The 20,583-nt window shown below is 52.3% G+C and overlaps 1 protein-coding gene across 3 annotated transcripts in view; it reads right to left on the bottom strand.

Annotated features, from left to right (window-relative positions):
* LOC133346678 (ras-specific guanine nucleotide-releasing factor 2-like) overlaps nt 1–20,583 on the bottom strand; it is a 40,525-nt gene that overhangs the window by 12,386 nt on the left and 7,556 nt on the right. The window contains exons 2-18 of one of the 3 annotated variants that reach the window (XM_061558466.1): nt 18,815–18,921; nt 17,929–18,085; nt 17,438–17,533; nt 15,993–16,246; nt 15,105–15,184; nt 14,695–14,888; nt 10,192–10,301; nt 8,940–9,058; nt 8,174–8,334; nt 7,055–7,121; nt 6,121–6,245; nt 4,960–5,042; nt 3,669–3,905; nt 2,858–3,375; nt 2,197–2,301; nt 1,287–1,367; nt 606–715 (exon numbers count right to left, since the gene is read on the bottom strand). In XM_061558466.1, coding sequence (XP_061414450.1) covers nt 606–715; nt 1,287–1,367; nt 2,197–2,301; nt 2,858–3,375; nt 3,669–3,905; nt 4,960–5,042; nt 6,121–6,245; nt 7,055–7,121; nt 8,174–8,334; nt 8,940–9,058; nt 10,192–10,301; nt 14,695–14,888; nt 15,105–15,184; nt 15,993–16,246; nt 17,438–17,533; nt 17,929–18,085; nt 18,815–18,921 — 2,604 coding nt within the window. Of the gene's footprint in view, nt 1–605; nt 716–1,286; nt 1,368–2,196; nt 2,302–2,857; nt 3,376–3,668; nt 3,918–4,959; nt 5,043–6,120; nt 6,246–7,054; nt 7,122–8,173; nt 8,335–8,939; nt 9,059–10,191; nt 10,302–14,694; nt 14,889–15,104; nt 15,185–15,992; nt 16,247–17,437; nt 17,534–17,928; nt 18,086–18,814; nt 18,922–20,583 lie in introns of all 3 variants that reach the window. The other 2 variants (XM_061558463.1, XM_061558465.1) reach the window with 2 other exon arrangements.

Below are 20,583 nucleotides of genomic sequence, written 5' to 3'. Positions count from 1 at the left end.
TATGCCGCCACTTATGTGAGTTGTCGTCGGGAATCAAACTCAGGCCACGGGTTCATGGTGCCACCGCTTGTCACCCGTAATTTATAATTAGTGATTTATAATCCTAGGATTATTTTAGTTTTAGTTTGTCTCCCATATTTGTGATCTGGATTTGCTCTAACTTTCCAATCACATGCAGAACAAGGGGCACAATCTCCACCAAGGCCTTTCTCCGGGTTAACGCTTAAAATAAACGTTACTTGCTTGAATTAACGACCGACCGTCGGTCTAATTTGACCGATGATCAGTCCGGTCGTTTGCACGAGTGAACCCGTGTGGCTGCTGCATCGATTTATTGATCGATCAGCTGATTTTATTGTCACTTGTTGACCCAAGTCACACCCTTGCAAGAGAGCCTCCTCGGTGGGCTCTTAGGCTCATTTTATCCTCGCACTGTCTGACGGCATAGCATGGCCCAGCTCACTTGCCGGCCGAATGGAGGAATGTGCAGACACACCCCGGTAAACATGCCATCGTTGGGCCAACGCTTGCACGTGGGTCGGCCCAACATTGGCCCAACGTTGCTCCAACATTGGCCCAACGTTCCATGTTCCCTGGGACGAAACCTGCGAGTGCTTGGACACCCAGTGGCGCAGGACGTTGAGGACGCGGTTGGTGACCGCACGCCGGATGATGAACTCTTTGTCGAGCATGCGGTGCTCGGCGATGGAGAAACCTGGGTGTCGGGGGGGTGGTGGGTTGGGGGTGGGGGGAGTGTGGGATGGGGGGCAAGGTGGGCGGGATGGATGTAACCGATCTAACGAAGGCAACCGCACCGATTGACTACACAGTAGTTTGGCGATGCCGCTGCGTTGGTAGGGGTGCACAGGCTCCAAACTCAACACGTCTGTCCATTCCATGGGTTTAAAAGGATATATTTATAATGGACAATGTTTCAAGCCATGGTCCTTCTTCATAAGCTGTACACATGTGGATGTGTGTACGTGTGTGTATGTATGTTTACGTGTTGTACATGTATGTATGCAAGTGCCGTAGCGGGCAGCAAAGGTCGTGCTGCCGGCCGTCAGTCATCTCAGTCAGTCAAAGCGTAACACCAGGGCCTGTCCCGTGACCTCCTTCCAACGAGCATTCAACGCGTTCATGCGCACTTAGCCTGGCACAAAGTGCACATAATTGCTGTGCCAAGACATCACCGCCGCTTAGTGGTAAATGGCGGGCTGGTGTTGTTGCCATACGTGTGCGTGCGCATGTGTGTGTGTGTGTGTGCGTGCGCGTAACTCGCGTACCAGCCAGGGAGAGCCGTCGGATCTTCTCCTGCGTCTCGCCCCCGACCTCGGCCGTCGACCCCACGTGGAAGAGGGGGAACTCTGCAAAGGGCAACAGGAAGCATGCTTACAACGGGCACCCAATAACCACGTCCACACTCACCCATATACACATTCGTGCCAAATGTATATATGCACACACAGTCAACATTGAAATGTGAGGGGTAATTGGGGGGCAGCGAACGGGAGGGGGGGATTAAAAGGGATCAGAGAGTTTGCAACCAGGGTGACCCAGGTTCGGTGCTGTCCTGGATAAACCAGCTTAGGCCCTGTCCTGGTTAATCCAGCTTAGGTCCTGTTCAGGTTAAACCAGGTCAGGCCCTGTCCAGATTAAACCAGGTTAGGCCCTGTGCAGGTTAAACCAGGTTAGGCCCTGTCCAGGTGAAATCAAGTCAGGCCCTGCCCAGGCTAAACCAGGTTAGGCCCTGCCCAGGTTAAACCAGGTTAGGCCCTGCCCAGGTGAAACCAGGTCAGGCACTGTGCAGGTTAAACCAGCTTAGGCCCTGTCCTGGTTAATCCAGCTTAGGTCCTGTCCAGGTTAAACCAGGTCAGGCCCTGTCCAGATTAAACCAGGTTAGGCCCTGTCCAGGTAAAATCAAGTCAGGCCCTGCCCAGGCTAAACCAGGTTAGGCCCTGCGCAGGCTAAACCAGGTTAGGCTCTGCTCAGGTTAAACCAGGTTAGGCCCTGCGCAGGCTAAACCAGGTTAGGCCCTGCCCAGGTTAAACCAGGTTAGGCCCTGCCCAGGTGAAACCAGGTCAGGCACTGTGCAGGTTAAACCAGGTTAGGCCCTGCCCAAGTTAAACCAGGTTAGGCCCTGCACAGGCTAAACCAGGTTAGGCCCTGTCCGCGGGCCGGCATGGGGAGACGGACCCGAGTGGCGGAAGGAGCGGTGGCGCGGGGTGATGGGGGACCGCAGAGGTCCCGTCTCGTGCTGATCAGCATCCAGGGGCGACCTCCGAGCATCACCACCTCCTCCTGCGAGGGCGACGCGGATGGGGCAATGCTCGTGACGGAGCTATCACAGCGACGGCACATGTCACATCGAGACATCGGATCGCCGCAAACCTCCCAGCCACCGGATAAAGTTCAAATACACCTTTCTGTGACCATGACTCAACAATTGTGTCAACTGAGAGTGGCACATCGATAGCCGGTGGCCAGTTACGTGGAGGTAGGCCTGCGATGTCCCGAACAAGGCACGGGTTGAAGCTCCGACAGACACCAAACTGCCCTTCGCCCCTGGGTGGGAACTACACACGGGAGATGCGAACACTTTCTCTGTGAATGGGGGATTCAGGGGAAGCTGCCTGATCGCGAGTTAAACAAACGTTTAAGAGTATTTGGCTGCGATAAATTTCCACATGATTAGCCACTTTGTTGAGGAAAGGAGAAGAGGAAGAAGGAATAGCAATAAAGAAGGAAAAAGAGGAATGAAGGAAAAAGAGGAAGGAAGAAGAGGAATGAAGAAGGAAGAAGAAGAGAAAGAAAGAAGCAGAAGAAATAAGAAGAGGAAGGAAGAAGAAGATGGTACCGGAGCCTCCTCGTCCGTCGGGAGATCCGGCCGAGGAAGCAGCGGCATCATCGGCACCGCGGGGGAGGGCGGCGTGCACCGGCGGCTCATGGATGAGAGGCGCGTTCAGCGACATCTTCCGGCGCCCGCGGAACGGCGAGGGAACCCCCGCGATGGCGCCGGGGGCCGGGAGGCACGTGGGGGACGTGAGCGGCGACGCCGGCTCGGAGACGGCAGCGCCGGCTGCGGCGGGGGCGGCAGCAAGGGGGGAGGTGGCCACGTCGGTGTCGCTGGCCGCGGGGGCCTCGCTGACGCTGACGCTGACACTGACGCTCACGCCGACGATGACGGCGCCGCCGCCGCCGTTGCCGCCACTCGTCCCGGGCGGGGGAGACGTGGCGATGGTGGCGATGACGGCGCCCGGAGGGGACGTCGGGGAGAGGGGAGTGGAGAACTTGCGGCAAGCGCGGGGAGATTTTGGGGGCTCGCCGTAGTGCGGGCGTCCCGGCAGGCTGCTCGAGAAGAACAGCTCCAGCGAGCTGCCACGTGCGCACACACCAAGACAACGCTGATTTGTTGTTGTTGTTGTTAATTTATTGCGTTTGCTTACTGAGGAGAGTCTCTCAAGACTCTCAAGACTCTTGTTCGCGAGGGTCCTGCCAGTTGTGTGATCCCAATTAAGCGATCTGCAGGTTAATTTTCAGCATGGCAATGTTTTGGCCAATGCCGGTCACATCGCCCCCCCCCCCGCACCAAACGGGTCCGTTCGAGATGATGCGAGGGAGAGGGGGGGGGGCAGTGGGGGGATCGTTGCCTTTGCGCGTGCCGTCACCTGGCGGGCACGGCGCTGAGTGGGCGACGGTAGCCCGCGGCAAGGCGGGCGAGCAGCGCGGTGGCCGTGGTGAACACGCGGTACGAGTAGAGGAAGGTGTTGAGGAAGTCGATGCTGAGGAAGCGAGGGTCGGTGAGGCGCTCGAGCAAGCGGCTCACGCTCGCCGCGCGGATCACGGGCACCTTGCACGAGTCGAGCGTGCGGCTGAAGCGGATGTCGGCGCCGTCGCAGTACAGGCTGCGGTCCGACCTGCGTGGACGGTCAAACACCCTCGTATACGCAGACTCACTGTCCGCAAAACCTCTCTTGTTCGCAGTCTTGTTATCCGGAAAATCCCTCAAAACCAAAGTCTCATTGTAGACTCGTCCGTTTTTTCGGTAGCCCCATTACTCCCCATTACCAGTGGCTCCTATTATCCGCAACCCTGTTATCCCGAAAAACCCCACTTATCCGAAAAGCGATTACCAGAGACTGCTCTTATTCTGCAGCCCCATTACCCGTGACTCCGAAGGTCCTATTACCCCATGGATGAACGGTCCTTCCTATTATCCACATCTCTCGTGGATAGAATCGGAGTGGGCATTAAAGTGGCGGCAAATTCATCCTTTTAGCCGTGAACAAGAGAATCCAAAAGCGGCCTCCTGGAATGAACGAATACATCGTATTATTAATAGGAACACATCGTATTATCGTTGTATTATCCGAGTCACCCATCGCCCACCCATCGGCAGAAAGAGATTGGACGTCGCCGGCACCCACGGGGGGGGGGGGGGGTGGAAACGCGATGCGACGACAACGCATCGATCCATCGAGATGTTCACGACCTCGCCTTGTATACAAGAGGTCGTGGGTTCGATCCCGACCCCGATGCCTGTATATGTGGATTGTGCGTGTGTCTCTCCCAATGGTCGCATGGATTTTTCTCCGGGTCCTCCAGTTTTTCCCTCCACATTTAGAAACACGCGTTTACAGTATTTGGCTGCTATACATTTCCACACTTTAAGCCACTTCGTTGACCTATCATTTGTCACCAGGGCTCTTCTAAAAAAGAAGTATATATCTCAGTAGGGCCTTACCTGGTAAAATAAAAAAAAATAGTGTAGAGTTTAAAACCCATTCTCACGATTACACGTGCGAAATCGCACGGGGCTTCGCTATTTACGATTCGTTACGTGCGGTCGCGTGTAAGTTGACCTCCCTTTTTTATTCCCCGCTCCTCAGCTTGCCCTTTATTTAACCACCGCCAGTGGGCGCCGCCGTCACCCGACCCATCCCCCCACCCCCACCTCACCTGACCATCTGCGGCACGGAGATCTTGGAGTTATCCTCAAACACGTTCATCATGAGGCCATTGCAGCGCAGGTTATCGATGCACTGGTTTGAGCGAGAGGATATAAGATGCGATGTGGGGGGAGGGTGGAGAGAAAGAGAGAAAGAGAAGACATGAGGCGGTGAACTAGGGACTTATTGACGGACCGCCGCATGTTTGCCAAGGAACAAACGCCACCGTATAGCCTTAACAGACTGTGGGGGCAAGTGCTGTTAACGAGCACCTATGAAGGCCGGCACAGCACACGAGGTGGCCAACACCACGCCCGGCCGCCTTTGTCTTCCTAGTTACACACGCACACACCTAGACACACATACGCACCTGGTTGATGTCGCCACACACAAACACACATACACATCTAGACACACACACATCTTGACACACACACACCTAGACACACACACACACCTGGCTGATGCCGCTAGACACACAAACACACACCTAGACACACACACACCTGGCTGATGCCGCTAGACACACAGACACACACACATAGACACACACACACCTGGCTGATCTCGCTAGACACACAGACACACACACATAGACACACACACACCTGGCTGATCTCGCTAGACACACAGACACACACACATAGACACACACACACACCTGGCTGATGTTACTAGACACACAGACACACACACATAGACACACACACACCTGGCTGATCTCGCTAGACACACAGACACACACATAGACACACACACACCTGGCTGATGTTACTAGACACACAGACACACACCTAGACACACACACACCTGGCTGATGCCGCTAGACACACAAACACACACACCTAGACACACACTCACCTGGCTGATCTCGCTAGACACACAGACACACACACATAGACACACACTCACCTGGCTGATGTCGCTAGACACACAGACACACACACATAGACACACACTCACCTGGCTGATCTCGCTAGACACACAGACACACACCTAGACACACACACACCTGGCTGATGCCGCTAGACACACAGACACACACCTAGACACACACACACCTGGCTGATGCCGCTAGACACACAGACACACACACATAGACACACACACACCTGGCTGATCTCGCTAGACACACAGACACACAGACACACACACATAGACACACACTCACCTGGCTGATGTCACTGGTCCACGCTGCCTTCTGCTGCCTGGACGCAGCGACGAGCACAATGCAGGGCGGGGTGTCTCCGGCCTCGATCGCCAAGCGGAACTCCAGGTCCTGCACCGCACTGCGCGCTGAGGACGTAGGCGCATACACACTCACAAAGCCTAAGATCCCCCGCGTAGCCATAACAGACTATTGGGGCAACTGCTGTTAGCGAGTAGCACCTATGAAGGCCAGCACGGTACACGAGGAGGACGTGGGTGGCCAGCACCACACACGGCTGCCTTTGTCTCCCCACAGTGGCGATGTTTACACATTGCATCAGGTAATGTTTTGAGGCCGAGTTGATCTAGGGGAGTCCCAGTACCGGTTCGGATAATGGTCACAAGTGTTGGGCGCGAGCAGGAATCGAACTCGGGACCGCCGGGTTCGTAGTGCAGCACGCTAACCGCTACAATACCGCTCCCCACGAGCACCTATTAAGGCCGGTACGGCACACGAGGAGTTGGTAGTGGTTTGACTACCAGGGGAACAGCAGCTATTCTGGCAAATCGCCCGAAGATGCTGGATGTAATATCCAGCGAAACGTCGTACTCAAATTGTCAATGTTGTGGATTCACTCTTCAATCACACCAGTGGGCTGAAGAAATAACTAATTGGCGTTTTGTTAACGTGACACATTTCTTACTGATTGGCCGTGTCGGGTGGTGGAGGGTTGAAACACATTTATACTTACACGATCTAACCCAAAAACCGTTATTATCAATAATAATGGTCATGAAAGACTACGTGTTAAACTGATCAGCTACATGTCTGCTGATTATAAATATATCTCCTAAACCCTTACTCCCCACCCTCACCTCTCACTCCTCACCCTTCACTCCTCGCTCCCATCCATAACACATCAGCACTCACCATTCACCCCTCACCCCACACTCACCCTCATCATCCGCAGGTTCCAGATCCTCCAGAAGAGTGCAATTCAGCAGGGGGAGCACCCCGCCGTTCTGATGGAGGACACACACACACATGATCACTCGAACAATAATAATTAATTATAATATTTCGTGTAAATTTGATTGCATGTAATGATAATGGTAACTCATATTTAAATCAGAGTATAGAGCACTCTGTCACACAGCAGGCACGGTGGTTGTGAGTTCAACTCCTGGGAAGGGGTTGACTGCCCATCATCCCCTCTGGGGTAGATAAAATATGTAACCACTTTTTAGGTAAATCAACAGTTGTTGTCCTATGGATACACTCTCCCCCGGCACAGGAATGGGGAATTTCTTAGCGCAGTGCGCTAACCACTTCACCGCAACTCCCCCCTGTTGAGATAAGTGCTGTTAGTGAGCACCTATTAAGGCTGGCATGGCGCACTAAGGGGTAGGTGGCCAGTACCACTTTTTCACCCGGCCGCCTTTGTCTCCCTAATGGCGATAATTACAGACCGCACCAGGTACTCATTTAAGGCTGAGTCGACCTCGGTTAGGCCCAGGACCGGTTCAAATATCCGTGAATGTTATTGTGGTCATGAGCGGGAATTGAACTCGGTTCACCGGGTTCGTAGTGCCGTGCACTGACCGCTTACACCACCGCTCCCCACACAAGGACCCTTACTCTGCCCAATTAATACCCACTGCGCAACCCTCACGATATCCGACAAAGCCGTCAAGACGCGGTTTGTAAAATCCTCACATCCATCCCCGCACACACACTATAATTAAGTTATACAATACAATTTGGATTTACAAAGCAGCTAGATACAGCTGCATCACAATTACACGCATCACACGACATCACACACACGAATCACTCAAGACACCCAAACCACACACGCATGAATCACGCCCCAAACACATGCACGCACACACACTCGCACTCATCACACACATACCCATGGATCACACGAACATGGATCACACACACACAATACGCACACGGGGCTCACATGCATGTACCCATACACACAGAAGACTCACATACACGGATCACACACACGTAAGCGGATCACACACACGGTTCACACACACGTGAACACACAACCCCCTACCACCTTGTTAAGGTGCAGCTTGCCCCCGGAAGCGCGCGTGCAGATGATGAGGTGCTTGGTGAAGAGGAAGCACTGCCGCTCGCCCTCCTTCTTCGACGTGAGCGACCCGAGGCGCCCTCGGCTCATGCGGCCCTTCTCGGCGGTGGACACCTGCAGCAGGGAGCCTGCGGCATGCCGCCAGGAAGGGTGGGGAGGGGGGGGGGCGACCCGTGGGTCAACGTCACAGCAAGGGTCAACGCCGGCGTCGGCACCGCGAGCTCGACTTGGGCAAGCAGAGATCGTCGTCATCATCGTCGCCGTCGTCGTCGTCATCATCATCATCGTCGTCATCGTCATCATCGCCATCGTCGTCGTGATCGTAGTCATCATTGCCATCATCGTCATCGTCGCTATCATCATCGCCATCATTATCATTGTCATTATCGTGGTCGCTATCATCATCGCCATCATAATTGTTATCATCGTCGCCGCCATCATAACTATCGTCGTCATCGCAATCATTATTATCATCACACTCGTCATCGTCGTCATCGTCGCCATCCTCGTCGTCGTCATCATCATCGTCGCAATAAACATAGAGCCATCATAATCGTCATCGATGCTGGAAAAACGATGGGCGCACAATTCCAACCACATGCCCAACGTTGGCCCAACGTTGGCACGTTCGCTTGGCACACGACACCGCTATAAATAAATCACAAGAAAGCAGCCGCAGCGCGGGGGAATAACGCGCGCTGAGCGTCGTTGCCAGCGTTGCCCCACCACTCACCCTGCCTCACGAAGGTCTGGCTCGTGTCCAGCAGGATGCCACAGCCCTCCACGATCATGCGCTCGATGGCGAGGTTCTTGCGGATGTTTTCCGTCTCGCTCACCTCGTCGTGGATGATCCTGCGCACGCAACGTCCATGTTGACGAGCACGAGTCATCACTATCACCATCGTCATCATGATTGACTGGTATTGCGCAGAGAGCAATCGTGAGCGTCACCCGGCCAAGGATGATGGCTCAGCGGGGGAGAGAATGGGCTCGCAATCGGAGAGGTTAGCGAGTTCAAATTCTGGTTGACGTTTTGACTCGGCCCATCATCCCTCCAGTCAACGCTGGTTGTCCTACGGAAAGACAAACTCCCCACCATGGGAATGTGGAAATTCCGCCACTGTACTGCGCAGACTCCCCTGCCACTGAGATGAGATGCGATGAAAGACGCTTTGAGCAGCTGGGGAATGTAAGCACACGCTACTATGCATGCAAAGACTATCTTTACTACTATTATTATTAGTAGCCATGATCTTTCCAAGCCGTCGCAACCTCTCCCGGTCCCGCGATGCAACAAACACAGTGGCCGATACGTATGTATGCATGATCAACTTCTTTTGCTCCGTACGTAGCCAACCGTGATAATCGGAGGTGTGGGGGAAGGACACCAAACTAAACACAAAAATCAGTCCTAAAGAAATGAGTTTTCAATCTAGATGGTTTAAAAGTGCATAGCTCCAGTGGATTCCTAAAATCAGAAGTAAGAGCATTCCAGACGGCCGCAAAAGCGCACCTGAAAGCGCACGATGCGGTAAACGTCGTTCGATGGTCAGCCAAAAGTTGTTATCTGTTGGCTCGCCTGATATATCCGAAGTCGTGGGTTGAATCCCGACCCTGACACCTGTATATTTGTAGTTTGCATGTTCTACCCGTGGTCACGTGGATTTTTCCTTCAGGCCCTCCGATTTTTTTCCCCTCCGCATTTAGAATCAACATCACGCGTTGAGAGTATTTGGCTGCTATGAATTCACACGTGATAAGCCACTTCGTTGAGCTATCATTTGTGGCCGGGTGCGCTTGTGAAAAAAACAGCTATATAGCTCAGTGGGCCTTACCTGGTAAAAAAAATTAAAACACATTCCTGCGGAGGGAGCTGGTAGAAGCGTTGGGTTGCTCGGTCAATGGCCAGGGCCAACGGCGGCGTGGTGTATTCCGCAAATATGGCCGACTGAGGGCGGTAAAAAGCGTAGTTTAGTTTTACTCGCCTGGACAGTTCCTCCAGCTTGGACTTGGCGAACTCAAGGCTCCGGCGCTCCACATGCTCCTGCGGGGTGTGCGCCAGCAGCTCGTGCAGCGTCACGATGTAGCGCGGAATCTGCGGGGACGAAAAAGAGCTTGATAGCTCATCGGATTCGTCCAGTAACAAGTATAACCCGTAAAAACAAAGTTTTTCACTCTAAATCCTTTATATGCGTGGCGGCTAGAGTCCTCTCGTCCTCTGGCTTGAGATGGCTGCCACCTATGGGTCAGATGATTGTCTGCCACCATTAAGCAATTGGTAATTAAATATTTAATTTGTTTTCCCTAAACAGTGTAAAATTTTGTATTTTTTTTTCACGAAAATTAATTGTCACACACAACGAGTCTGTGTGGAAAATGTCAGCTCGATTGGATCACGGGAAGTGGGTTAAAAAACGACCGAAAGATTTGCACGGTCCTAAGCAAGCAAGCAAGCACGCACGCAAGCAAGCAAGCAAGCACGCGAACTTAATATAAAGGATTTAAAAATAAGTTTTCCGATTCTGAAGACGATTCGCTGCAGCGTGACTTCACCTGCCCGTGCAGGGTGCACGGTATTCCCTCGTTATGCATGAACTTGCCGTCCGCGATTTTGGCTATCCGCGAATGGCATCTGGAACTCTGTACGAATACATTCATAAACTATGATATTATTTAATACTTTAATATACATTTTTTATTAATTGTATTTTTATCATGACCAATTTTTATTTTGTTGCGTTATTCGGATAATTGTCACGTATTTAATCGTTTATTTCGGTATTTATTTAAAGTAATTCGTAGGCCAATATCATCAACCGCGAAATTTGCTCTTTGCGAGCATCTCTGGAACGTATCCCTCGTGAATAACGAGGGAATGACCTGTTGTGGTTCCTCTTGTGCCGAGCGGCGCTTCTTGTTTGAACGCCGTTCCTCTTCGTATGTTTAGCAATAACAATAATAACTTCTTGACCTCTCTAAAGCGTGAACGGACAGGGAGATTGGGCAACGGAGTGATCTCCGGAGATGCCCAGTGGCGCGCGGCTGAATTGCAATATCCTTAAAATCGTCGTTAGCATCATCATCTTCATCATCATCAGCCATGATCTATCTGTAGCCATTATCTATCCGCAGCGATGATAAAATGGTATTAGATCATAGCTCAAGTGTTATTCTATTATCTGAAGAGGTTTTTTTATTTTTCTCTTGTTATTTTTTTACTTAGTACAGGTTGAGATTTTGTCAATTCACAGTTTACACCGATAGGTTTTTTTTTGCTCTGTTTTCCAGTTCGCTGTGTGTATTCATGGCCTTCGTTTTATGTTTTCCCATTTGTATTTAATTTATCCTGGAAATCCCCTTGGGACAACGAGAGGCAAAGTAAAAGCCTCATTGTAATATTATGCACTTAGCACTTGCGATCGCCTGCGTGCGGATAATCTGGCTTCTGCATTAACCGTGCTTGTAAAATATGAATATAAAACATGAAATATTGCATTTCAGAATAATTACACGGTCTAATTCTTCAGCCCTGTTCTGCGTAGCTAAACAACATATGCACAATGACAATCGAATCCAGGTACGTTTCGCATTTTCTGCAAATGTCGTTTCATCTGGGCCATTCCGCCCGACCATTACCCCAGACAATCGAGAATTGACAGAAAGCACCGACTAACGAGCACAAAGTAACGGTAAAGCCGGCGAGGGTCCCGTGGAGACACGAGCCGTTTCCCAGCTTGGTCAACACCACAGCCTGGATGGCGACAACGGAACGACCACAAACGCAAAATACGGGGGGACCCCAGGGACAACACCGCCACCGCCACGGCAGGGGCGGGTGGGGGAGCGTCCCTCGGCTCGCCACAAATTAGGGTCAAATCACGGCAGCGACCACCGCCGGTAATTGCACAGCTTCCTCGCCCGTCCCTGGGCGAACCAGAGCCCCCACCCCCCACCCCCCACCCCCCACCAGGTGTGAAGTCTCGGGACCTTGGCCCACGCCTCCGACCTGCGGCGCGGGAGCGAGGAGTTTGATGAGGTCGCGAGCGGGTTCGCCGCGAGGTGCGGTGAAGTCGTAAGAGGGTAATCTGGCTCCGGTGGAGCTGTTAGCGATTCTGTGGTTAAAATGTGTTTCGTTTGCTCTTTTAGGTTTATTTATATAGGCGCATTCGAATCGCACGTCCTAGAATAGGGTTACTCCGCGATTGTATCCAAATGAGTTGGTAATCGTCACTGTCGGCCACGGACAATCCACTGCCTGACCGTTGGCACTGACGAGACATCGTCGCCATCTCTCACGGCCTTGCGATGCCACAACCCATTCCCGCTTACTGCGCACGAGCTGACCTCTTCGCTCCATCTCCGCGGTGGACGCGCTCTCGGGGGCATTCCCCACGTTTGGCTGCCACTCCATCGTTATCCTTGACCAACGGCGAATAATTAAAATGAACAATTTTTATTTCACCAGTTAAAGCTGACTGAGCTCTCTGGCTATCACAAACGATAGCTCGATGAAGTGGCAAATGGCGTGGACATGTATTGGGTGAGAAGAACAATGGAGCAGCGGCCAAAGGAGGCAACAGCACCCAAGAGGACGCCCGGAGCAGAGGTCGGAGCAGCGTGACCTCTGGCGCTCGGTGGACTGCCGCATCGCAGGACGGTGAGGGATGGCAACGGCGGCTCAAGGAGAGACCTTCATCCAGCAGTGGATTGATCGCGGCTGACAATTGTGACACTCTATAAATCTGCTGCATTTGTGCATCTCATCACCACACCTTGGTAGCCGGGATTTTAATTCCCTTTAGTTCAGTAATGCCCTTTGATTCGGTAAATCATATGGCCTTTTCGTTAAACCCAAAGTGTGATTCCCCCGAGATGTATTACCATCTGTGCAAGGGAGCAACGGGCACCAATGTCCGTACGTGTTGGTGAAGTGCAAGTGTTGTGTGTCCGTGCGAGTTTCAACACGTGCAAAAATAGGATCGTATTGGAATGGGAACGACTGCCGGAAAGTTACGGGACAATTTCATCAGTTGACCTACTATAATATCCCTTCTCTCTAGTTCTTTCGGTAAAGTCACGTAGGTGAAAAAGGAAAAATAAATAAATTAAATCACAAAAATATGGAACGCTTCACGAATTTGCGTGAAGCGTTCCATATTTTTGTGATTAAATTTTTTTTATTTTTTTTTATTTTTTCACCTACGTGACTTTACCAAAAGAACCAAACAGTATGGATCCTTGCAGTGACGAAAACTTCAAATCTAGAATGAATATAATATTCCTACTACTATTTTTATTTTTCCAGGTAAGGCCCCACTGAGCTATATAGCTCTTTTTCAGAAGCGACCTGGTCACAATAAATAGCTCAACAAAAGTAGCTGATCGCGTGGAAATTTATTTAAGCCAAATACTCAAAACGCACGTTGATTCTAAATGTGGAGGGGAAAACCGGAGGACCCGGAGAAAAATCCACGCGACCACGGAGAGAGAGACACGCAAACTCAAAATATACAGGTATTGTCAGGGTCAAAATAGAACCCACAATCTCCTGCATACCAGGCGAGGTAGTTAGCCTCAGAACGCGAGTGAACCCACTTTAAAAAGGAACAGCAAAGCCCCGTGCTCTCACTCCCGAAATTTGAGACGCTCAGCCAATTAGCTTTTTATTTTAATTAATTTACTTGCTTTCCATTGGGATAACCTTTCAGCTGCTGGGATGGCCTTCTTGCTGCTAGCATTTACACAATTTTGACATCATCGTTTTTATTTTTGCTTTCAGTTTGGCCTACAACTAAAGGGCAAAGATAAAGGCGAAGCGCGGGAACTGCTCGCCCACACCACTGTTGTTGGAAGGGCCTCCAGAGAGAGCTCCTCTAGAGGGTATTTGTCCTACTCTTCCACGCCGGCAAGACATCACGGAAGAGGTGGGAGGAAAAACACTTGAAACTATTTAAAACTAAAAACATTTGTTTATTTTACCAGGTAAGGCCCACTGAGTGACCTGGCCACAAATGATAGCTGGACGAAGTGGCTTATCGTGTAGAAACTTATAGCAGTAGCCAAAAATCCACGTGACCGTGGGGAGATAGAGAGAGACACGCAAACTCCAAACATACAGTAGGCGTCAGGGCCGGGATCAAACCCACGACCTCCTGTATACCAGGCGAGGTAGTTAACATCTCCTAGCCACCGTGATGATGATGAGAGAGAGAGACACGCAAACTCCAAATATACAGCAGGCGTCAGGGTCGGGATCGAATCCACGACCTCCTGTATACCAGGCGAGGGAGTTAACATCTCCTAGCCACCGTGATGATGATGAGAGAGAGAGACATGCAAACTCCAAATATACAGGCATCAGGTTCGGGATCGAACCCACAACCTCCTCCATACCAGCCGAGGGAGTTAACATCTCGCCACCGTGGCGATATTTTGACCCCACAGAGGGTGCACAGAGGCTCCGCTCACCACTCCTCACCGCTCCTCACCTGGTACATGGGGAAGGTGAGGAAAGTCTCCAGGGTCCGCTCCTCGCACTCGGCGCGGCTCTCGTACTGCTTGAGCAGCTTGTCGAACTCGCGGTTCTGCTTGCAGTTGGCGAGCACCTGCAGGCTGAACTGGTGGTTCCGCACAAACTCCTGGTAGATGTTCAGCATGGGCAGCAGCATGTCGAACAGGTCCGCTGTCAGGCCGAGGGGTCAGAGGAAGAGGAGGTTGGGGGAGCCTTAATCCAGCAGTGGATAGATCGTGGCCTACGACGATGATTCCCTGAAGACATATCAACACAGTTTCCAATTCTCAAAAGCATCAACAACAAATGTGGCCGGAAAACGGTCGTTGGATAGTTTGAGATGCAGATGAGTGAGGAGCTGGGATGCGAAGTGCTGATGGGGCTCACCTAAGACAATCGTGGGCCAGCTGGCGATGCGAGCCTTCAGGCCCTGGTGGAAGATCTGATGCAGGAACATGATGGTCTCGCTGGAGTGAAGACGGGGTGGGGGACGCGGGCATTGAGTCACTGGCAGCAGCAGCAGCAGAACCACCAAGAACGCCAACACATACGCCAACACGAGGGTCGGCTCGCAATACCAACAACCCAGCACCCACGTACATACACACGCGCACGCACGCATACGTACGCACACATATACAGAATCACACGTATGCACACATATGCACACTCACGTACGTACGTACACACACAAAGACAATATCCCCTGTATAGCCTTAACAGACTGTTGTGGCAAGTGCTGTTAGCATACACACTCCCGCACACACACCAATGCACACAAAACAAAAACAAAGATCCCCTGTATAGCCTTAACAGACTGTTACAGCAAGTGCTGTTACCCAGCATCTATGAAGGCTGGCATGGCGCACAAAGGATGTGGGTGGCCAGCACCACGCCTGGCCGCCTTTGTCTCCCCAAGTGGCGATATTTACACACAAGCGCGCACAAACAAAGATCCCCCATGTAGCCTTAACGAACTGTTGGGGCAAATGCTATTAGCGAGCACCTATGAAGGCCGGAACGGCAGACGAGGGAGTGGGTGGCCAGCACCACGCCCGACCGCCTTTGTCTCCCCGGTGGCGATGTTTACACACCGCACCAGGTACTCATTTGAGGCTGCGTCGTCCGAGGGGATGCCCATGACCGATTCAGGTAATCGCCACCGGTGTTCGCCGTGAGCGAGAATCGAACCCGGGTCGTCGGGTTCGTGGCGTGGCACGCTAACCGCTGCACCACCGCTCCCCACGAGCGGTAGTGCAGCAGGCTGTCGGTTACCTGTTGAGGAAGACGGCGCTGACGTCGTCGTGGCAGATGGGCGGGCGCTTGGAGCTGGCGGCCATGCGCAGCGGGCGCAGGAAGCCCGTGACCAGGACGCGCAGCTGCGCCACGTACTCGCCCTCGGCCTCCAGCATGGAGAACACCAGCTGGTTGCGCTTGCGCCGCGACTCGGCCTGCGGGGAGCGGATGTAGTCCTGCACGATCGCCTTCCACTTGCGCCGGCACAGCCAGCCGCGCAGGAAGCTCTGGACCTGCGGTGGAGGAGGGTGCGGGGGGTGGTTGGTGGGGAAAGCGGTTCAAGTTCAAGTTAATTTATTAGGATGGCCCTGTGAGCCATTCGGCTCTTGAATCGGGTGCAACCGCAACAAACAAAAAACTAAAACATGAACAAAAAAGCATCTTAAAGTAAATATGTGACTGAGTGCAAACAGAAAATCCAGGAAAAGACAGCAAAATATTGCAGAAAAAACACCGTACACCAACGCTGTGTGCAAAAATCCCAGTGGGATGCAAGTCAAACAACACCAACAACCACAAGACAACTTAGATTAAGGCCATCAGTCTAACTCTGTACTACAACAAACAAACATGGCTAAACCAATACACTTTTCGAAATCATCAAAATAAAGCCATGAAAGCAATGAAACAGTGATCATAGGAACTGTGACGGAATTTTCACAATAAATGACATAAACAACATGTACTACCAAAACCCTGCAGCCATAGCTGGCTGCATGAGTCACTCCACAACAGCAGGAGCATCAATCGGAGTATTATAATCGGAGTATCGGAGTTGGTGGGGTGGTGTGGGGTGGTGGGGGACGGGGCGAATGGGAGTCATCTGAAATTTTGATTTAAAAAATAAAATAAAAAGGAGACTTGCCAAACTTTCAGAAGTGAGGTGAGCGATGGAGATAGGAATCGTGGCTTTGGCCAGGATGAGATCTTAATCTTGATGGTCAGAGAGTACAAAGTGGCTGCTGGTTGGCGAGTTGGTTAGGGGTAGGGATAGTACTCGGGGCTGGTGGGCTAGTCCGTGCTTTACTTTCCGTGCTACCACGTGGCCCCGATGTTCTAGAAAAGTTGTCTCGTAACCCGGGGAGTACGAGGCGTGCTCCCTACGCGGCAATGTCCCAGGGGTACGTGAGGTGATTTCCAAACGTGCGAAAGTATGTGGGAGTCGTTAGTGAATAATCACGTGTGAATCTGCAAATGTGTAAAATAACTACGATAACATTTTAATCCGTATGGTAGCCTGGAACGATATAAAATACATTTCTAAACTCAGCGATGGTAAACAACGCCGCTTTCAAGAGTAACCAGCGAGCAAGAACAAAACGTCCGTCTAATTTATTTTTATTTGTATGAAAAAAGAAAGACTGAGAACCACCGCTTCTAGAGGCGTTGTGGTCCCCGTAGGAGCGTCTCGCTGCCGTGGTCACCTTCTTGATCTTCCGGATGTCGGGGTCTTCATCCTCATCGTCGCTGTCCTCACCGACCGCGTACATGCGCTCCTTGCTCCTGTTGAGACTCACCACCTGCCAGGCCACCAGCACACCATCGGCAACAGCGGCAGCAACATCATTATCAGCAACAGCAGCAGCAGCAACATCATAATCGGAAGCAGCGTCATGAGCAGCAGCATCATCGGCAGCAGCAGGAACAACATCATTATCATTGGCAGCATAATCAGTAGCATCAGCAGCATTATCAGAAGCAGTGACATTATCATCGGCAGCATAATCAGTAGCATCAGGATCAGCTTCATCATGAGCATCATCAACACCATCAACACGATGTTGAGATTGCTTGGTTTGCTTATAGTATACCTCGTGCCGCCAACACCCCCCCCTTCACCGCTCGGCCCGCCTCACTGCTCAGCGCCCCCCTCCTCTTCCTCCTCCACCCCTCCCCACACCTCCTCGGCCCTCACCTCCCTCACCTCGGCCCTCAGCTTGTCGGCCTCGCTCTCCTGCTCGTCCAGGTGCTCGCGGATGCTCGCCCCCAGCGCCTTCTCGGCCTCAGCGAGGCGCAGCAGCCGCTGGTACTTGTGGAGCGCGCGGTCTCGCTCCGCACGTACCGACTCGTAGCTGGGGGGGGGGGGGTGAGGTAGGAGAGGGGGGCAGGGGAGCGGGGGGAGGGGGCCAGTTGGGAGGGACGGGGTGAGGGGTTGGCAGGGGCGGAGGGGTAGGGGAGCGGTGGGGCAGAGGGGGGGAAGGGGGAGGGGGGCAGGTGGAGGGGGGCAGGGGGAGGGGCAAGGGTGGTAGGGTAGGGGAGGGGGGCATGGGAGGATCCGTGAGGTGAGAAGCCATGAGGTCAGGGTCTGTGAGGTGAGGCTCTGTGAGGGGAGACTCTGTGATGTTGAGGGTCTGTGAGGTATGAATCCGTGAGGTGAGGGTCTGTGAAGTGAGGTGAGGGTCCGTGAGGTGAATGTCAATGAGGTGAGGGTCCGTGAGGTGAGGATTGGTGAGGGTCCGTGAGGTGAGGTAAGGGTCCGAGGGTTGAGGTGAGTGTCCATGAGGTGAGTGTCTATGAGGTTAGTGTCCATGAGGTTAGTGTCCATGAGGTGAGTGTCTATGAGGTGAGTGTCTATGAGGTGAGTGTCCATGAGGTGAGGGTCCGTGAGGTGAGGGTCCATGAGGTGAGGTAAGGGTCCGAGGGTTGAGGTTAGTGTCAATGAGGTGAGTGTCCATGAGGTGAGTGTCCATGAGGTGAGTGTCCATGAGGTCAGAGTCCGTGAGGTGAGGCTCTGTGAGGTGAGTATCCGTGAGGTGAGGTAAGGGTCTGAGGGGTGAGGTGAGTGTCCATCTCCCGCCCACCTGCACCGCGAGATGGCAGCCACCCACGCGTCCCGATCTCCCTCGTCCAGGGCGCGCAGGTGCAGTGCGCCCTGCCCGTCGGGCCCGAACCGGACCACCAGCTCCATCTGCCTCGGGGTGAGCGGTGAGGCAAGGGAAGAGGGTGAGGTGGTGGTGGTGGTGAGCTTGAGAGAGAAGCGAGAGTCAGGGGTTACCTGCAGCTTGTGGCCTGGCGATGGCCCAATGGTGACTCTACGGCAATGGAATCATCGTTGAGCAAATACTCGATTTTGATTTGAAGCGTTCGTGGCTGCAGGAATCCATACTCTTTGGTTCTTTCGGTAAAGTCATGTAGGTATAAGATAAAATAAATCACGACGTTTCTTCATCAGGTAGGAAAGCATGGTCTGCCTCAGCAGCAGACCATGCTTTCCCACCTGATGACGGACGCTTGTGTTGCGCCCGAAACGTCGTGATGTATTTGATTGTATACCTACCTGACTTTATCGAAAGAACCAACGAGCATACAAATAATCGATTACTTAAATTGAAACCACAACAGCTACGAACAATACAATATAATCGTCGAATGATATGGTGGTGGTGATGCTGCTGCATTGCTAGTAGTTCACAAGCACGTACAATAAAAAAAAACCTCAACACGTGCCTCAATTGACGCTGTGTCTTATTAAAAAAAAAGGGTAAAAGATAACGGGGCCACGTTTTGGGACCATGCTCCTAGTTCATTGCACACGAATCGAGGCACCAGACGGATACAGCGAATACGACTTGTAGACGACACTACAAACCACGGGGACTGGATAATACAATCACGGAATCACTGTGGGATGATGGAGAGGGGAGAGGTTAATGATCGCAAATCGTGTGTGCCGGTCGTGTTTTATACAGGATGGGGAGCGGTGGCGTCGTGGTTAGCGCACTGCACTGCGGACACAGAGTTCGATTCACGCTCGCGGCCAACGCCAGTGGCTATTATCTGCACCCTTCTTGGGCCTCTCCCCCCTTAGGTCGACTCAGCCTCAAGCGAGTCCTGTACCTGGTCCGTGAGGTCAGTGTCTGGTCACCCACGCCCCTCGTCGTGCGCGCTCACCCGTGCCACGGCCTTCATGAAAGGTGCTCGCCAAGAGCAACTTGCCCCAAACAGTCTGTTAAGGCTACACGGGGGATCTTTGTCTTTACGGAGACAGCCGGGATCTGTGCGCACGCACGCACGTGGGGGGGGGGGTGCTGCTGCTGCTTTGTATCGATCGGGGCTGTAACCACGGACGCGTCTCGGAATTTGAGGAATGCCCGAGCACCGAGCAGCGGAGATATCAACAACAACAACACAAAATACATTCCCCAGAAATAACTTGACAAAAGCCATTGACTTGGGCTAAATCAATTGACGGCTGCCGTCATTTAGTTTCGCTTGCAATAGATGTGCTTGTGCTGTTGATGGGGTTTGGTTTTTTTTCTCTCTCTCTCTCTCTCCATAGAGCGAATAACTGTGGCGCTCTCTGAGTTTCACACTTGAATGTGATCCGGTGGCATGTGACAACTGAAGTAGTAGCCCCAGCCTGGCTTAGACGATGTATACTGGACGTGGTGTGCTGCACGAGGACAGACAACATATCTAATTTTTTTTACCCGTCTAAAATTAAGCCCTGAGCCTGGTGGCCAAATCATCCGGAATTCGCCCGATCTGGCCAGATCTCTGAAGCTAAGCAGGTGGTCAAATCATCTGAAATGTCCCCGATCTGGCCAGATCTCCTCTCAAGCTAAGCAGG

Source organism: Lethenteron reissneri, chromosome 24 (assembly GCF_015708825.2).
Source record: "Lethenteron reissneri isolate LAM-NWPU_2019-01 chromosome 24, ASM1570882v1, whole genome shotgun sequence".
NCBI classification, from domain to species: Eukaryota; Metazoa; Chordata; class Hyperoartia; order Petromyzontiformes; family Petromyzontidae; genus Lethenteron; species Lethenteron reissneri.
Note: the sequence above shows the minus strand (reverse complement) of the source record. Positions and strands in the feature narration are given on the sequence as shown.